The sequence below is a fragment of the Pyrgilauda ruficollis genome, unplaced genomic scaffold (genome assembly GCF_017590135.1).
Source record: "Pyrgilauda ruficollis isolate IOZ18807 unplaced genomic scaffold, ASM1759013v1 scaffold233, whole genome shotgun sequence".
Lineage (NCBI taxonomy): Eukaryota > Metazoa > Chordata > Aves > Passeriformes > Passeridae > Pyrgilauda > Pyrgilauda ruficollis.
The window spans coordinates 50,780-70,005 of NW_024522873.1; the positions used below are offsets into that span (position 1 = coordinate 50,780).

The window sequence follows — 19,226 nt, forward strand, 5'->3', positions numbered from 1 at the left end:
TGAGCCATATGCTTTTGAGGTCTTAAGCCATTTTTTGAAAGGGTACTTTTATTTGCAAGCCTTGGAAAAATAACTTTTCCTCCAAAGCTCATGTATGAAAATATAAGTAATGGCTGATTGGTGCACTTCTGTCATTTCAAAATGTTTTCTCTTATAAAATATTCTGTGTCTTGGACATAGTGACAACAGACTAATGACATCATGACATCTGTGTATAGTGGCCTTTTGCTGTAGTGATTTGTACTGTCATGACTGTAAAAGACTTTCAGCAATCAGACTAATTGCTCGTAAGTGGCCTTTGTCCCATTCAGATAAACGCATGGAGGAGGATGTCAACCGAAGTAAAGCTTATGACCAGAAATGCGTATTTCTCAGCATTGAGGGTGTTTTTTGACTGAATCATGAAAATGCCCCAACCCAGGACCAACACACTTCCCCCGTCGGGGACAGACGGACGGCTGTCGGTGAGCTCGTAAGAACGCTTCGCCCTCCTCCAGCGCCGGGAGCCCGTGCCGGCTGCTGGGCACGAGACTGCTGCCCGAGGGCGGCCCGGCCGGCCCGGCGCTCAGCACGGGCGGCACGGACAGCTCCGCCAAGGGAGGTGCTTCCCGGCGGGCCCGGGCGGCCGGCCGCTCCCCACCAGCGGCACCACCTCCGGCCTCTGCGCGGGGCACGGGCACAAACGGGCAGCGCACCCGGCTGCGGTCAGCGGCGGTTGGTTCGGGAGGATGGAAACCGCCCTGCCAGGTACGGCCCGCCGGGTCCGGCCCCGCTCTCCCCGACGCCGAAGTTGCCGCCGGGCCCACGCGAAGTTGGCGACGCGCGACCCGTCCCGGCACCCCTCGCCGGCCCTCGGCGCGGCCGCTCCGCCCGCACCCCCCCTCCTCGCGACCCGGGCACCGGCACCGCCCCCTCGGGTCGGCGCAGGCGTCGCCGCGGAGCCGGCGGGACGGGAGGGTGGGCGTGGGGTGCGGGCGGTGCTGCGGGCGGCCGCGGCTGAGCGGGAGGCTGCCCGGCCGCCGCCGCCTCTCATGCCTTCACGGCAACAAAGAACGCTCTGAGCGGCGGGGGAAGGCGCCGGGCCCCTGGCTGTACCCCGGCAGTGCCGGCGCGGAGGGCACCGAGAGACGATGGCGAGGAAGGGCGAAGCCTCCGCACATCTCTACGGTGAGCGCGGGGCACGGCGGGGCGAGCGCCGGTGCTGGGGCGGGGGCGGTCGGCGCCTGTACTGCCTCCGGCCTGTTTACAGCACGGATCCGCCCGGCCGGACGGCGGCTGCCAGAGGCAGACGGAGTTTGTGTCCCTTGGCGAATGTGGGGGTGCGGTGGCCGCAGGGTCCCCCGTGTCGGAGGTAGACCTCGGGACGCCGGAGCGCCTGGCTCGGCCTGGAGCAGAGTAGGACGATCGGTTCAGGGAAAGAGCTGGTGGGCGCAGAGATGGGGGCGGGCAGACCTGGAGCTTCCGCCGCCGCCCTCGCCGCGGGAGCAGGTGCCTTGGGGCCGCTTTGTCCGCGTTCTGGGGCAGAGAGGGGCCGGGCGGCAGGTGCACACGCCGGGCCGGGCCGAGCTGAGCCGACTCGACTGTGGGATGCCTGAAGCGCTGTGCGGGGCCGGGGGGTGCCCGGAGCGGTGTGCGGGGGCGGAGCCCGTTGAGCGGTGGTACCTATGGGCTGCCGGTGTTGGCGGTGCGTGCAGCGGGAGCTTCCCGGCTAACCGGCGCCGCGGGAAGGTCACCGGGGGCAGAACTTCATCTGGGTATTTGGGCTCTGCTTTAATTGCTCCTTGGAAGGTGATGTATTTGCGATGGGGGACACGGGGTTTGCAAAGCTGTTTAGCTTCTTTGGAGGTGTTGCTACAAAGCTGATTTCCTCTTCCAGTGTGCGCGGTATTTCTGTGGCAAAACAAACGTGCAGAATGAGCAAACCCCTTTAGGACTAGTCTGCTGCTCCATGAGCCCCGAAGGCCTCCAGCAATGAGCTGAGTTACGCAAAAGCGTAAACGTGGCTTGGTAAAGCAGCCTTTGCCTCGGTACCACAGGCATGCTGTGTGACATGTTTACACCTTGGAAAAATCTTTTTTTTAATTCACTGCCATGGTCTGAACCTTGATCTGACTAAACGAAAATCCATGGCTTGGCTTCCTTCGAAAAGGGAAATGGAAAAAAGAAAAGCCTTTAGGGAGGGAAGACAAACCACAGAGCTAAGGTGAAATAAAAATTGGTGAGTCTGAAATAATTTAACTTCTGGGAGAACCTTTTTCTACTTCTATGGAATTCAAATGGTTTTGCAGATTACTGCAGAGAGAGTGTAGGCCTTGGATCATAGATACTCAGCAATGATGGCAGAAAGAGTGGAAGTATTATTCTGGAAGAAGAGTGGGAGCACAGTATTCAGGAAGGGAAAAATAGTTTTCGAATAGAGTTCAATAACTGCTGTGTATGCTTCCTCATTTGCTGTTTGTAAGCAAGAACCCTCTAGTAAAGTCATGATGGGTGATACCAAGTGTTTTACTGTCATAATACAGTAATCTTTTAAACTTCATTTTGAAATCGTTACATGGGTGAGAAAGGTTGAATCTTTTCATTCACCTTTAGGGAGGAAGGCAGCATTCTGAAGAATTGTAGAATTTTTGCTATTTGAGCTGTTTCATCAGTGGGTTTACTTCATTTTAGTTCATTTACATGTATGGATATTAATAGTGGTAATGCTTATTGTGTTACTACGTTTGCAGAAATTCTGAGCAATTACTATATTCTTGTGTTGGGAAGCAAGGTTCTTTCCCTTATTAGATCCCATAATGTTCAGGACTTACAAAACGGAAACTGCAGCATTTTCAAATAGAGGATATGTAATATAGTTTTCCTTTGAAATTAGATTGCTGTAATAGTTATTCTCTTGACATTGTTGTCTTTGTCTGCAGCTAGTTATTTATTAGCCTGCAAGTATATTTTTCAGAGGAATAGATGTCCTAAACTTCTTTCCTTGGAATGTCAAGGATTCCTCACAGCATTTATAAATGACAAAGGCAAATACTTCTCAAAGTTTTTTAACTCGTGTCATCTGATTCTTTAGAAGAGATTAGTCAAGTGCATGGTTTAGGAGTGGGGTTTTATTTTCTAAGGGAAGCAGTACTTTTCTTTCATGTGACTGCAGTATTAAATGCTGTCATGTGACTGTTGAAATGAGTGTTGAAATTATTTTTTACTTCATTGTAGAATCAGTGATTGTCCCTTAAACAATTTCCTGTAGCAGTGAACTGCAGTTCAGTTTTACCTTACAAATGGACACTGAAGGCCAAAGGGGTGATGACATCTTTAACAAAAACTTTTGTCACTATTTTAAGAAACATTGAGGCGGCCCAATTTATTATTTCCAACTCGAATTCATCTAGCTTTTTTATATATGTGTTTTTAGAGCTTCCCTAGGAAGAACTACTTACTCCTGATTTTTTTTTGCCAGTAATGGATGCAACCAAAACTTGAGTTTTTAATTGTGATTTCCTAGTTACTGCTGTGAAGTGCTCATGTTAGGTTTCTCCTGAGAAGAATTCTATTTTTTATGCTTCCAAGCTGAGGAAGTTCTGTTTCACTTGGGGCAGGTTTTGAGGAACTGTGGCACTATCAAGATGCCATTCTTGTCACTTGGCCTGCATTTACCATTCTTAATTTCCTCCAGTTATGTATGTGTACCATACAGGAAGGGCATCCTCAAACCGAGGAAAATGCTATTTAGCCACAGCAGTGTGGTACTATGTGGAAGCTATTGGCTGTGACACTACTGCAGATAAAGCTTCCCTAGATACTGGTGGTAAATCCTTGTGCATGTGGTATGTAATTCATTTTGCCTTCTGAGGTTCAAATTTCCTACCAGTAGGGTAGGTTCATATCAAAAATGAAACTCAGTTTAATACTTTATTAATATTTTCATATACTCAGAAGTGTTGCAAATAGTGAAATGCAGATTCAGATGACTTACATCTTTCTTCTCTGACATAAGTTTGGTTGACTTCATCTAGGCTTTGTCGTGCATGTTTTAGGTGGGATAAATCATTTACTCTTTGAGTAGATCTACTGAACCTAGTTACAGAGCTTCAGACATACCTGATTTTGCCAGCATCCTAGTTTTACATAAAATTATTCACTGTGGAATAAACTTAGGAGGCTGGCAGAATTTTAAGAATTTTAAACACTTCGTAATATATTCTCTGTTGTTTTTTACTGCAGACAGGTCATTTTGAGTGAACTTTCTCTCTTAGCATACTGCTTCATTTTTTGTCTGGTTCTGTGGTAATGTCCTCCACAGCATCCTTGTCCCAGGAGTTACAGTCACTAGTTCAGTATCCATGTGAGAATCAGTAATGAGTGGTGCTCATATTGAAACCAGAGCTATTCAGTATGTACATCAACAAAATAAATGAGATCAAGTGCACCCTCAGCACAGCTGCAGATGACACCAAGGTGAGTGGTTCAGTTGACACACTAAAAGGAAGGGATGCCATTTGTGGGGGGGAGCATGACAAGCTTGAGGATCTGCAAGCTGCTTGAAGTCAAGCAAGGCCAAGTGCAAGGTCCTACACCTGGGTCAGGTGATCCCCATTATCAGCACAAGCTGGGGGATGAATGGTTTGAGAGCAGTGCTGCAAAAGAAGGACTTGGGATACTAGTGGATGAAAAATTGGCTGTGGACTGGCAATGTGCACCTGCAACCCAGAAAGTCAGTTGTGTCCTGGGCTGCATGAAAAGAAGTGGTACACCAGGTTGAGGGAGGTAATTCTGCCCCTCTACTCCACTCTGGTGAGACCCCACCTGAAGGTACTGCATCTGTCTCCAGCATTCCCAATGCAAGCAAGGCAGGGATCTTGGAGCAGGTCCGTGGGTGGGCCACAAAGATGGTTAACAGGCTGGAGTACCTCTCCTATGAGGAAAGGCCAAAAGATTGAGATTGTTCAGGTTTTTGATATGTATAAAGGGAGTTTGTGAGAAAGATGGAGAAAGATTTTATTTTATATTTTTTAACCCTTCTTTTTCTTGGTTTTTTTTTTTTTTTCCTTTTTGTTTCCCCCAGGATTTCTATTGACAGGACAAGGGGCAATGGTTTTTAACTGAAAGAGGGTTTTGGTTGGATGTAAGGAAGAAATTTTTTATTTCAAGGGCGATTAGGTGCTGAAACAGGTTGCCCAGAAAAGCTGTGGCTGCGCCATCACTGGAGGTGTCTAAGGCCAGGTTGAAAGGGACTCTGAGTAACCTGGTCAAGTGGAAGGTGTCCATTCCCATGACATAAGGTTGAAATGAGATGAGCTTTAAGGTCACTTCCAACTCAAACTATTTTGTGGTTCTGTGAAAATATGAAAAGTACTCCATACCAGAGATGGTTTGTTCAGTAAGTGAATAAGCAATAAAACTGGTAGGATTTAGGTAATACAATTTTTCCTCACCTAGTGGTCTAGCACTTTTTTGTATTTCTTGAGCCAAATTAATTACTGCATTTTCAAGTCCAATTAAGATTCTAGAGTATCTGAAAGTATCCAGGTTCTACACTGAGTAGAACTGAGCACTTGAGCTTTGTACATCTTTTAGCTTATTGACTTAAGCTGAGCCATTCTTGGTAGGAAGGTGTTGGTGCAGCCGTGAAGAAGGATGATACAATCAGAACACCTATAATTAAGGAGATTAATGGAACTGTTATGCATAGTTATGCTCTATTGAGTGGGTTATATATAACTGTCACTGGACATTATCTAGAAAGGGTTTAATAAGCTAGACTTCTTGTTGACTAATTAAACTTGGTTATATATTTTAACAAACAGGATACTAATACATAGTTGGGGGGAAATTCTCTCTACTACCATGCCAAGCCTGTAGAGTGTATTATCATCCAATCTTGCATCTCTGCTTCTCAGTCTCTCCTGTTCTACTAGGCCTGTATTTCTCTGTACTGTATCCTTATATTAGAGTCATAAACATCTCATTCTGCACAGGTTAATTAGTTGTTACTGTTATATAATAAGCAAAAATGAAATAAACTGGCCATAATCATCTGGTCAGAAGAAAAAATATTGTTAAACACACAGAAATGTGGAGATGATTTAGTAAATTCAGTAACTGATCTTCACTTGGATATGAGAAAATCTGTTTGCTCTGCATTCACTCCTGAAAGATAAAGGCACGTCGCATTCACAGTTGCTTAACTGTGTTTATTTGAGTTTCCTGTTACTAGTATCTGGCTCAGAGGCAGTCAGATTTACAAAATCTGCTAATGTGATTCCTTAGCATCTGGATATTATGTCAGGGAGTCTGACATAATATTATTGTCTAATAAAATAATACAGAAGCATCTAGGGATAGTGTAAATTGCATTAACTTAGGACTATTAAAGCATATAAATGTAAGAGCTTTCCTGTGAGGTTAGGAAAAGGTGTGTTTTGTGGAATAATACTCTCATTTGTTTAATACAGGGAAGATAAATACCAAATTTGTTAACAACCTTACTTTGTTACAGTGAAGGTAAGGAAAATATGATGGCTGTGCACTGTACAACATATAAGTGAACCTGGATGTTTAGATTTCCATATGTGGAACTTGTACTGAATCATTTGGGACTTTGAAGAAAGTGTTTCAGTCAGAGGTTGAAGAAACAGTGAAGAAGTACTCAAGAAATCCTGGAAGAAGACTAACAGAAGAACCTTTCAAAGTTCTTTTCAACTTTATTTTCTGTGAGCCCTTACCTGGGAGGTGGTGTGATACACAGGACTCAAAGTCCATGAAGATGGTGTGGGAAAGTGGTGACAAGTCTAATAAGTAACTGCGGGGGAAAAAAAGTTTATAATAAACCTGTGTTTTATTTTTGCTAGGATGACAAGAAATAAATGCCTGGCGACTGCTAGAGTTAAGTGGATGTCTTTGATATCTAAGTATTCTTAGGCAACAGATCCCAGCAGTGACTGAGTATAATTTTGGACAAAAGACCTGTGTAACTTAAACTTTATGTGAATGCTTCTGCTTTTTTTTTTTTTTTTTCCCTTTTCATATTGTCAGTCTAAATTTGTTGGTACCAAGCTTTTATGGTACTGGAATTCCAGTCTCTGGAATTCAGTTCTCTCCAGGTATAGATATAAATAGCTTCATACCTGCTATTCCAAATAATAGAGCTGCAATCCATATGAAGCATCAAGAGTTTTTATCACATTAATCTGCTGTGGCACTTTGCAGCAACTGGGATGCTATAAGCACCCAGAAATAAAAGTAGCCAGGAGGGAATCTCTCTCTTGTGGGATAATCCCACAGAGTCTACTGCTGATGTAGAAATTCAGTGCTGTCCGCATGCCCATACAAATTATGGGCAACTTTTCATGGGGAGAGATGGGATACATCTGACTGTTCCTTCTAACTAAGGGATATTTGCATTTTTCCAGCCTAATTCCACCTAAATGAAATCAGCCTTTCCCTCCCAGATTGTGCTGAATAGAGCTGCACAAGTGACTGTACTCTTTGAAGGTACTCTTTTGAGCAGTCACTTTGAAGTCAAAGGTCTTCTGTTTTACTAAAACCTGGAATAATGCCTTTGATTGACCTCTGACATCTGCCAAGAAAAAGAAGTTTTGCTTAAAATGATCCTCTCCATAAGGAGGACCACTTATTAAGGTTCCCAAAAGATGTTTGGTGGGTTACTTCTTCAGCAGGAAGTCCCATGCTTGTACCTCCTTTAAATCATAGATAATCTGTTAAAATAGATTATTTAGTGTGTACTTCTGATGTGGTAAGAGTGGGAACCCATTTGTACTTTAGGAGTATGTTTCACCAGAAAGAGGAGCTCTAACATGAGTGGGCTGGGATACCACATAATTATCTCTTCTGCACAGTTGATTGTATATAGAAGAAAGTGAGTATCTATTGCATGCAGATCATCTGGACTTGTACAAGCTGATGTGCTGTGAAATTTGGTAGCTGAATAAGTGTCCTTTATAGTCAGTGTACTTTAAAATAAATGAATATGTGGAATAATAACTCTGGTATTTATTATATAAGATTATTTTAGGGGATATTACATTAAAATTAACTTTTTAAAATAATTGATATTTTTCTATAAGAGTCATGATTTTTTGGATATGATCAGGTTGCTAAAAACTAGCTAAGTGTAGCAAAATACAGTATTTATTTTTAGATTCCCCCCGCCCCCCTGGCAGAATGAGAAATAATTCCTATGCTGTGTTGCTTTATTCTATCAGACAAAAGGCAATAAGCTGTATCTATGAATGTGCCTTTTTGTTGGTTTCAGTACAATGCAATATCTGTGCTACCATCTAAGCAACTGCTATAAACAGGGAAGTGATGTGCCCTGTGACCAATACTCTTGAACTCTTATAATATTTATCCCCATAAATAATTTAAAGGTTTGTGTAGGATTTGTGAGATAATACAGTTCTTTCACATATATATGTGTGTGTGTGTATTTAAGTAAATATGTATATAATATGTACATATATATTGCTAACAGAATTATTATAACTAGGAATACATAATTTCATTTGGAAAGCAAGTAACATAATGTTACATTATATTCTATTTGTAGTTACGCAGTTCATGCAGAGCAGATCCTTTCTAATTTATGCTGATAGGTTTTTCCCAAATGACTAAGTGTTGTGGCAAGAGCCATGTAACACCAGTCCACAAGCTTGAGGTTAGCCACCATTTTGGTCTCCAGTCTGAGGGAAAACAACCATCTTGGCAGCTGTCTGGAAGCTTATTTTGGAAATGTAGAGAGGATAATAAAGAGAGCTCAGCTACTGGAAACTTGGCTTTTTCTTCCAATCCTTTTATAATGAAAGGTTTTCCTTTCAACTGAGGGAATCAAAAATCTGTAGGTAGTGAATGAGTGGTTTGGGATACTGACAAGCAGAATAGGAAGAGAAATCAGTGAAAGTTTCTTAACAAAGTGAAAGTAACCCCAAATCAAGTGAATCTGTAAGTGGAGATGGAGAACAAATAAACAAGTGCACTAGAATTCTGAGCCAATGACCATCAATGAAGTTGTATAGTACATCTGGAAAGTTGGCTCTGCAAGCAGAAAACAATAAACCCCCCCCCAACTGCCAAGAGATTTTTTCCAAGACTCCTCCCTGTTATGTACACTGTAACCACTGGCAGAATAAGATATATGAGAAATCTTACAAATCTTGTTTATTTATGTTCTGTCTCCCTCAAAAGTATAAGAAAAATATTGTAAGAAAGGATGGCATGATAAAGCAACTGTGTGGGGAAGTGTTTCTTTTTTATCCCCACAGAGTGACTCTTGGGGGATGTGGATGGTCAATTAATGTATTTTTGGTCACCTGTTTTTTGACTTGTTTTAAGCTGTTGGGTCAGTTCAGTTAGTGGGATCAGTTAATGACAGTATTACACTTAATGTGGGAATTAAAGTTTGTTACATTTGACTAGTCCTAATGGGCTTGCACTAAAACCATTTTCTGTCATACTTTAAGACAAAGTATCATACTTTTATGTCTGTACCAAGGATTATCTCCAAAAGGGATCCTGCAGTGAATTTGCTTTAAAGTATTGAATTGGCCTGTATTGATTTTGCCTTTAAAATAATAAGTTGTAGCTGCTCAATCAAACAAGGGCAACTGAATGACAGTGGTCCTTAATACAGACTGCTCTGCATTTGGAAAGATTCTCTTGTTTATGGGTAACATTCTGCTTGTAGCCTGCATAATCAATGAAAGAGGAAGTTCTTCTGTTCTTCTGTTCTCACTGTGTGACCCCAAGAGCCTTTCTGGAGCACTTGTGGAAGGGTAGGACTCTAGTCTGTATAGCTGTGCTTTTTTTGACCTTTCAAAAAAGCTTGCACTGTCTTGGCCTGTCTGCTCATCCTCTCACCGAGACCTGATGAGCACTTGCAAACCCTTGGGATAGCTGGGCACTATCTTAAAAGATGTTTTCCTGATGTTAGGGCATTTTAACTTTGATGTCAGTCATGATTAGTGTAATAAAGGGCAAAGCCATATGTGTTTGCTTTCCCTTGCTATGGTCTTGTACATGATTTCCACTTACAGGGAAGTAAGTGGAGTAAACTGGGATGGGTTTACTTTTCACTCTGTCCTTACCTTTTCTTTTTCAAAGATAGATGAAAGCTAAATATTTGATCAGAAGATCAAATTATTTGCTTATATTTTTGTGGGCTATGTTTATATTTAATGACAGCTACATATTATATTGTCTTTCTCTGCTGCTTTGGCTGCACTATAAAAGCTGTGGTAAGTTGTTATGTTGTGGTTACTCACAGCTTCCTCCTGACCATTTGACACAATCCCTAAACCAAATGCTGCTAATGTTACTAATGTAGATGTTTCTGAATAATTGTGAGGCTCCATCCCTCCAAGGGTAAAGAAAGTTTATGCACATTATTAGTATAGATGTCAAGTTCTTGTACTATAGCTGTTGTCATTACACGCATCAATTTTGACATCATCCATGCATCTGGCATCTGGAGTATCTGCTTTGTCTTTCATTATTGTTTGTCTTTCTCTCTGTTCTATCAATCTGTCTTCTTGTTACAAAAATACAGTTTTAGTTTATCACATGCTTCTTCATTGTTGTCCTCTGTTTTAGAGGAATTTTATGGTTTTCCTATTCTCACTCTGTTGGTTTCAATTCTACATCAAAATAAATATGAGCAAAAAGCAAGGAATCTGAAGCTTTTTTCTGTGTTATATTTGCAGCATATTTCACCATTGGAGTTTTTTTTTAAAAGGTAATTGCAGATTGCCAAAATATAATCTTATTTAGAACACAAGATTTCTCTCAGGAGGAGTTTGTACTTGACTTGCAGCTGTGAATCCTCTGTAATGCATGATGGACCCCTGAAAGAAACCTGCCATTTTCTTTGACAACACCTCAGTTCAGATAAACATCAATCAAGAAGTTGTTGGAGGTGATTTTGTTAATTTGTTTTGCAGGTTTTATAGAACTAGGTAGAAAGTAGTTCGCAGCAGATTTTCTGTACAGCTGAAAGTTGTTTGCAAATCTTTTCCAAATCTTCTGCTGAGTTAATGTGCTGAATCTGTAATAAAAGAAATATTTTGGCCATAAGAAAATCTTCTGTGGGAAGTACTGAGTAAGAACAATGTTGCCATGTACTATCACATTAGAAAAAGATGAGGAAATGTTTATTTGATAAAGGAAGCCTCTTGTTTTTTAGGGTTTAATGCTTGTGTGTTGCTCAAGATGGGAGACTTGCAGAATGTGTGAGAAGTTGTTCATGCTTCAGGACCATTTCCCAGTAGCACTCAAAGCAATTGAAAATGTATTGATATTGTGACAAAACATCAGAGTATCCCAGAAATAATAGGTCTTAATACCTAATGCAAGCTCTGGTTGGCTTGATGTATTTATTACTGGTGATGCACTGTGCCAAACAATTGAAAACTTTCTATTCTGGGAATACCAGTAGGATGGAATGTGCACTGTGGAACAGTTTTTTTGTTTGAATTCTCTAGTGGGTGGGAAGTATTTGAGGAGTGGGGGGCCAATCTACTGCCATCTTTTTTTTTTTTCCTGAAGTCTGAATGATGGCTTTTATATGTTCTGTAAAGACACATAGCTGCTTCAGTGTTCCAGCACAAGTTGCTTAACAAAGTAGGGCTTAGCAGGGTAGGTATCCAAATCAGAGTGAGGGAAATGGGGACTTATTTTATGTCTTGGCATAAAATAATCAGGAAACACATGGTTTAAAGTGTTTTGCAAGACTGTAAAGTCACTGGCAAACTGATATAATTTTCAGATTTTTGGGACAGTAATCCGCAAGTCAAGCATTTTTTTACTTCTTTTCCTAGCCTGTAGTGAAGCAGGAAGAGAGACTGAGGATAATTATTGGTATGTCAAAAAAAAACTGGGATTGAAAAGCATTGGCTTCCATCCTTAGAACAGAACAGCAATTTGGAACAGCCTTCTGGCATGTGAGACTAGAAAGTCAGTCTTCTGTGTCCTAGTATTCCCAACTTGTCCCATTTAATCTATATTAATCCTTTCAGTTTTTATAGAAGCTTTGATTAGGTTTAGTGATTGAGATCTCTTACAAAAGGTACTCCAAGAAGAAAAGTATTTGTTAACCTTCATTTTGTCTATTAATAATAGGAAAACACATGGTTGTGTTTCAGGTAATTTTCTTTTGTTCAAGTTCCTTATTGCATTTCCTAAAGCATTCAGGGTATATATGTGCTGTCATCTCATTCTGCACTTTACCAGTACATGCTCATTATCTTTAGGGTTTTGTCTTTGTTGTTAGCACTCAGGAATAATTTCATCAGTGTACTATCCAGAAATCAAGACCAAGTAATAACTTATTGTGACTATCAAATTCTCATTTATGTACAGTTTACTACAGTTATAGTTTGACTTAAATAGATTCAATGGATGGGAGTGTACTGTTAACTAGAAAATGTTTAGGTGCATTAAAAGAAATTATTGCTGATGGTTAAGATTCAAGAAACAGCTCTTTGTAAGTAATAATATTAATTATATCTTGAAAACGCGCTAGGATTTGAACTTCTTTCAGTTCACACTTCTTAATTACAAAATTGCTATGCTTTAGATTCAGAATTTTGATTCAGAAATTGATTTTTTGAATAGTTTATTCAATTTTGCAGCTGTCAGGATAACCAAAGTCCCATTTTAACTCAATGCTTTTAGATTGCCTACTAAATACAACTTGTGGTGGACCTGTCTTCAGTGAAGGACATACGGATAATTTGTTCCTGTTCCTGGATATCTGATCAGTTTTATAAACTCTCCTGCACTTATGCTGCATATTGTTCTTCAGTTTACCCTTCTGCATCATCTTGTTCCTGTTTCCCTTGCTTACCTGATTGTTTCCATTTCCAGTTGCCTTCTATTCAATTTTTTTTTCATTGCTTCATTTTTTCCCCTCCAGAGGATTTTTTTATTCCACTTAATCATTAATCGAGCCCCAGGAATCACAGTTTAGATGGACATCTGGTATTGTGCCTTTTAAACTGAAGAACAAATATTGCTATTGCTCTATTGACAGGGAAGGAAGTCTGGGAAGTCAAAAACATTAGCATTCTAAAACATTTGATCAGCGCTATTTTAATGCCCAAGCAACCAAAAGACCAGCACCAAACAAAAAAAAAAAAAACCAAAAACCAGTCCTGCCATCCTGGAAGTAGCACTCACAAAAAAAATAAACACTGCTATTGCACAGACCACATATTTTCTTAGCAATAACATCTTGTTTGGTGACTGGGGAGTCTGAATAGGCAAGCATTCAGCTCTACTGCTCTACTGCTGTAAAAATTTCAACAGAGTGGTTCCTGTATGAGGATGCTCTGGCTAAGAGGCCAAGGAAAGTCCTGAATAAGTTGGTTTTGGTTTTTTTTTTTTTTTTGTTTTGTTTGTTTGTTTGGGTTTTTGTGTGGGGTTTTTTGTTTGTTTCTTTTGTTTTGTTTTTTTTCTGAGAGCTCTTTAGCATAAAGTCAGTTCTCTGAGATTGGAAACCGAGCTTCTCCCACCAGGCAAGTGTATCTGTCAACCAGTACTGTTTTCCTCTTGGCTTATTGACAGTGATCTCAACTTTTAAATTACTGTCCATGTGGTTTGCTTGTAACAGGGTCCCATACAACTGCTTCTTTTCATTTTATTTACGCCCCTAGTCCAGTTTATAGGTCACTCTCTTCACCTTAGGCAAGCCCAAACTGGTTTACTAGAGTAAAGAAAACCTTCCAGAAAATAGTAAAAGGGCAGTAAAAAACTTCTGGTACTTTGGCATCAGTTTCTCTGGCATGAGGTAAATGTATGAGAGAATTTCACTGCTTAAAGCATGAGAGAAATTCAAAATTTCTTGCTATTTTTAATGCATATGTTTGCTGCTTTTCTTAGAATTCTGTAGTAATTGCCACACAAATTTAGGTTGCTCTTTAAGACCCCATCTGTCTTATAAAAAAAAAAAAGAGAAGGTACAATTTAGAAGCAGTAGAGAATGATGGAGTTTCTGAACCATTATTTCAGACTAGTTCAAGTCTCATTCGACTTACAGGAAAGACTTAACCTGGGCCCTTTCCTGTGGAACACATGCAGATACCTGTCTTTAATTGTGCAAGTTAAAAAAGATTTAGAATCTCAACTTTCAAATTCTTAATGCTGAATTATACACAGGAAAGGAATGTATATCGAGTATTTTTCTTCTTGTAGCATAAAGTCTTTTTTTTTGCATTTCCCTTTATTAATCTCTCTGTCAACACAGGGTTCTTTCTATAAAATATCTCTCTTTTTTCAAATTAGTTTCTGGTTAGTTTATAATTTACAATATTGTCGGAATGCTGATGTCACTCTTCGTAGTTATTTTCTATGACAGGCTTCAAAACAGATTGATTCTTGGCTGGCAAAATGTTTTAGGGGACACAAAGAGCTGATTTTGTTTTAATGGGCAATGGTGTCGTGTAAATGACACCACTTGGAGGAGGCTAGACAAATGCTTCTGCTCACTGATATATTTAGTTAGTGCTATGTATTCAGATATAGAAAGCAGATTTAGTATGCAGTCCCTTTATTGATTGTAAAGTAAAGCAGTCCCTTTATTTGATTGGTCTTTATGTACCTTCTTACATGGCCTTTTGATTTTGGACCAGCTCTTCACATTAAAAATGTATAAAACATTTTTATCTCTAAGGGTGAACAGAATGGAAACCTGTCATTCAGGAGCAGTCCCATTTCATATATGGCAGCAGAATGGTAATAAAAATGTGGTTAGGAAGAGAAGGGAGAATAATTTGGGATTCAGGGTGGAGAATTACTTAAGAATGTGAACTAGGAAATGAGAGTTGAAGGACATTGACAGAACAGAAGGAAACAGATTACAGGACCTGGAACATTGGAGGTTACAGATAGTGGAAATAGCACTTACGAATCCTTGAACATGTTCTACTTATTTTTTAGCCAGAAGAATTCCATGAAGATGTCCCTACTACAAAGGGATTGCTCTCTTAGCAGAACAGTCACTTCTGCTCAACTGGAAAGGATCTATGTAGCCTGCTAGCTAAATATAGGTGACAAAAAGTGTTATTATGCAATAGCATGTGGACACATGTCACCTTGGAGTGTTAAAATCTTGCATTTTAGAGTCACAGAGAAAAAAATCCTTCCAATTAAAATTTAAAATCTATGTATGTGTATGCTCACAGACCACACATGGAAACAAACAGTAGGTAAAATAAAATTGTTGCAAAATTGCTAGTTAATAGTTGGGGGTGTTTTAGCATCTCCAGAGATCTGGAATATTTAGTGAGTGCTGATAATAAATTCACATATTTCGCATTTATACGTAATATAGTACAGCTATAATGCCTTTCTCCTCACTTTCCGTTCTTTAAAGAGATGGGTGGATTAACGAAACATAGGAAAAAGTAGGGTACAAGCATGCACTGTGAAATCTTCCCTCTACACACTGACACTTTGGTTTTGTAATACCTTTTGTTTGCATCAACCAGAGGTTCATCAGAATGAATACTATGGTGTGGTGTCTCATTGGAGAAAATTCAGACTGCAGACCATAACATTTCTGTTAATGTGCAATTCTCTCAAGGTCTCAAGAGATGAGATGAGGTGTCCTGTGGTAATGCCTTCTGTAGGCATTACCTACATAGTTTAAGCACAGTATCTGAAGGCCATAAAAAGAGTGCTATGACCTGCACTGGCTCCAGGTACATGTGTCCTGAGGGATTTGCTTAGAATGCCATTGGGAAAGACAGTAGAATTCTTCATGGCACCAAGAGCAGAATTACTAGCCACAGAAACCTTACTGCTGTAAATTCCATGTAGCAAAGCATGTTAGCAGCACCTTCATAGCTGAATGTTAAGCTTACATGTTTTCAGTCCACCTCTTTGGTATCTGTGTACTAGCAACTGGCTTCACACATTGCGGAGAAAAGTGTAAGTAATTTTGGGTGTTAATGTGTGCCACTTCAAAAATTGCAGTTTTAATGGGGATGTGTAACAACAACAGCAATAATAACAATGTATTAGTTGTTTATTGGTAGCATACTATTTCTTGATTATTCTTTTCAGTGCCAGATGGCCCTAAGAAAAAAGCACTGGTGTTGATTCAGCAATAAAACTGTAATGCTAAAAGCTCAAAATTTTCAAAATTTTGAATTTTCAAAATTTACTTCGCTTCCAGTTCCTAGGATTTCACAGTTTTCACAGAATATTACAATCTTGCTACATATAAGAGCAGAAACTAATTTCCAGTTAAAATTTATGTGATTATTAATATTTACCAAATATAAGACATCAATTTCTAGAAATGAGTGGGAGATTAAACCATAGATTAACTTCTAGGAATCTGGGCCTAATATTAAGCATTTTTAGCTGAGAAAATAGTACCAGAACTTCCAGTCAGCAAGTTCTTGTGTACATTATGATTTTATTGTTTAATGTTATTCTCAAGATGTTAAGGTACATCTGCAGTGCATAAAGCTGAGTCTAGACTGTAAAATGCTTGGGTTTTGTAAGACTTTGTGACTTTTTGTAAGGAGGTGAGACTTGTTCTACTTCTGAGACTTGGAAGGAATTTTCTGATCTTTCATCAGAGTAAACCAAAATCTTATTCATACGGCTTCCATCTTCTAATATTTTTTCACAACTCTAATAATTTTGCCTCCTATTTTGGTCTGGTTTTGATTTGTCTGAGATGTTTCTTCTACACAAGTTACTTGTCAGTCTGTTAAATATTCATGTATTAAACATTCACATTAAATGTTTGGATCTAGAGTGGGCTGCGATTCTCTCCTTCCTTCCTCCCTCTCTCTCCTTCCAGCAGGTGGAATACACTTTTCATGTTGTTTATGTATAACAAGTGTGTCGTATTCTGGAGCTGCTGTGAAGTCTGTAAGAATATCTCCTCCCTCTTAGAAAACAGTGAGGGTCTGATTCAGCATCTGTATTTACCCAAATGCCCAGTTTTTGGATTCTGAACACTTGTTAAGATGCAAGGAAGGCTCATGGTCCATTCCTATAATGAAGCAGATACAGGGCTGGGTTATCACTGAGTACCCTTTCTTTTGAACAACAAGAAGCGTTCCCAGAGGATTTTATCTTTTGTGGTCACATCTTCATTAATTCTACATATTGCTGGTACACATGTAATGATTCATATATAGGGCTTTAATCCTATAATAATTTCAGTCTAGACTGAGCATTCAGGACTTATTTATGCCACTGTGTCTGTGGATTTACATCTAGGATTGTACTTTCAGTTGTTTTGTTCTAAATTGATACACCAACAGCAATAGAAGACAACTTCCAAATTAGGCTTCGGTTACCCATCACAAAATGGAAAATCTTCAAACAAGTTATAATAAATCTAGTCTTATTCAATGAGTATATCATGTATTTTTCTGTTGAAATGGAAGGGGAATCTGAGCCAGTTCTGTGCTTTAGACACTAACTTGACACCTGCTTCTGCAAGAAATGGGTTGTTTCCTAGAAAGACTTTTCTCATAATGCATAGTGCTTGGTATAGTAGCATTGCAAGTCAGTCTGTGTACAAGTTTAGGAGTCACTGTGTATCAGTTTTTACAGATATCTAGCTAATTTGAAATTTTCCAGACTTAGTCCTCTTATATCCAAAATTATTCAAACAGTTTTCAGATCACCATTCAATTAATAAATTCTTTCTTGTAACACTTAATAACGAAATGTATGGAGACATTGTTTTCTGCTTTAGTGTGTAACAATCTCTCATTAATTGTATATGTTGGAAATGCCAAGAAGTCCCTCTGAGGAATAAAAGCCTGTAACTAACTAATAGTGGATTATTTATTTGCTAACAGTCCTAGGAATAGAACCTGGCTCAAAAGATGCAGACCAACTTAGCCTATAGAAACAGAAAACATGAATAGTCACAGTCCTCTTCTTTTGTCTAAGAACACAGTAGGCTTTATGTAAAGTCAAGCTTTTGATTCCAGAATATTTTCTTTGTGAAGTATTATCTTTTATGAAGACAAAATAGAGAATACAGTAGAAGTCTGTTTCTATTAATAAGTGAAAAAACTTGGAATAAAGGGTGACTTCTGACCCTTTCTAAGCAACTGTATTTGCTCAAATATATTATTAAATTGCATCTGCCTGTATTATAATTTAGAGAATATATTCACTGTTCCAGACACAGAGCCATTGTTAACACTGCTAAGACTACAGAGCACATCCTACAGTAAGTGGCAGAAGTCTCAGAAACGAAGGCAAAATAAATGAAAATGTGCCTGCTGTTAAAATACTGCATCTAATTAACATAGCCTTACAAACTCTTAATTGTCAGTGCATATCTAATGGTTCAGAAACAACCAGGGAGAGCTGGTGCTTTGTTCATTATACCAGACAGTATGCTGTACAGAGACTGTACAGAAAGACAGGCATTCATCATAGTAATGCATTTTATGTACAATGTTAAATAAATGTGAAAAACGCCGATCACTTGTTTTTGAAATTTTAAAAGTTTAATAGTAGTAATATAATCAGAATAATAAAGTTTGAACAATTGAGATTAGGACAATATGAGACAATAAAAACAAAGAGATACGGACGTCCGGGTACCTTTTTCTGGGCATCAGAGGATTAACCCTTAAAAACAATCGCCTGTTGCATATTCATACATCTCATACATGATGCATAAATTCCATTCAAACACAGGATTCTGTCTGGTCACTGTCAACTTCTTCCTCTTAATCGTAATGCTGTTCTTCCTGTCTGAGCGAGGTGGGAAGAAGTTAGTTTTCTGCTGATAAGGGAGCAATAAATTCCCTTTCTCTGAAAGATTTAGGTGTCCTGTGGCTTCTATCTGGTGCAAGTCCTTTCTTACCAAATGTCTTACATAGCATAGTTTCTATTTTAACATTATGTTATAACCTAAACCAGTATTTAATAATTAATTTAATACTTAAGAAAATTAATACAGCATAACTTTCTAACATAACACATACAATATTCATTTTAATACTTGCGAAAAGCCAGTCATAAAATACACATTTTTCACAATAAACATAAAATTTAACCTGTTACAGTAGCAATAGTCATGACTTACGAAATCCCCATTCGAATGGTTTTATTTCTGTATTCTAATATCATACTGAATACTAGTAACCAAGTGCAAAAGTTGGTCACACATTTGAGCAGCGGGACTTGGAGTGAAATTGTGAGTGCTTGCTTCAAAGAATGCCCTT

At 39.4% G+C, this 19,226-nt stretch overlaps 1 protein-coding gene across 1 annotated transcript in view; it reads left to right on the top strand.

The window, feature by feature from the left end:
* The first annotated feature begins 989 nt into the window (after nt 1-989).
* SLC44A5 (solute carrier family 44 member 5) overlaps nt 990-19,226 on the top strand; it is a 64,995-nt gene continuing 46,758 nt past the window's right edge. Inside the window, exon 1 of the mRNA XM_041469438.1 lies at nt 990-1,167. Coding sequence (XP_041325372.1) covers nt 1,131-1,167 — 37 coding nt within the window. The 5' untranslated portion in view covers nt 990-1,130. The remainder of the gene's footprint in view (nt 1,168-19,226) is intronic.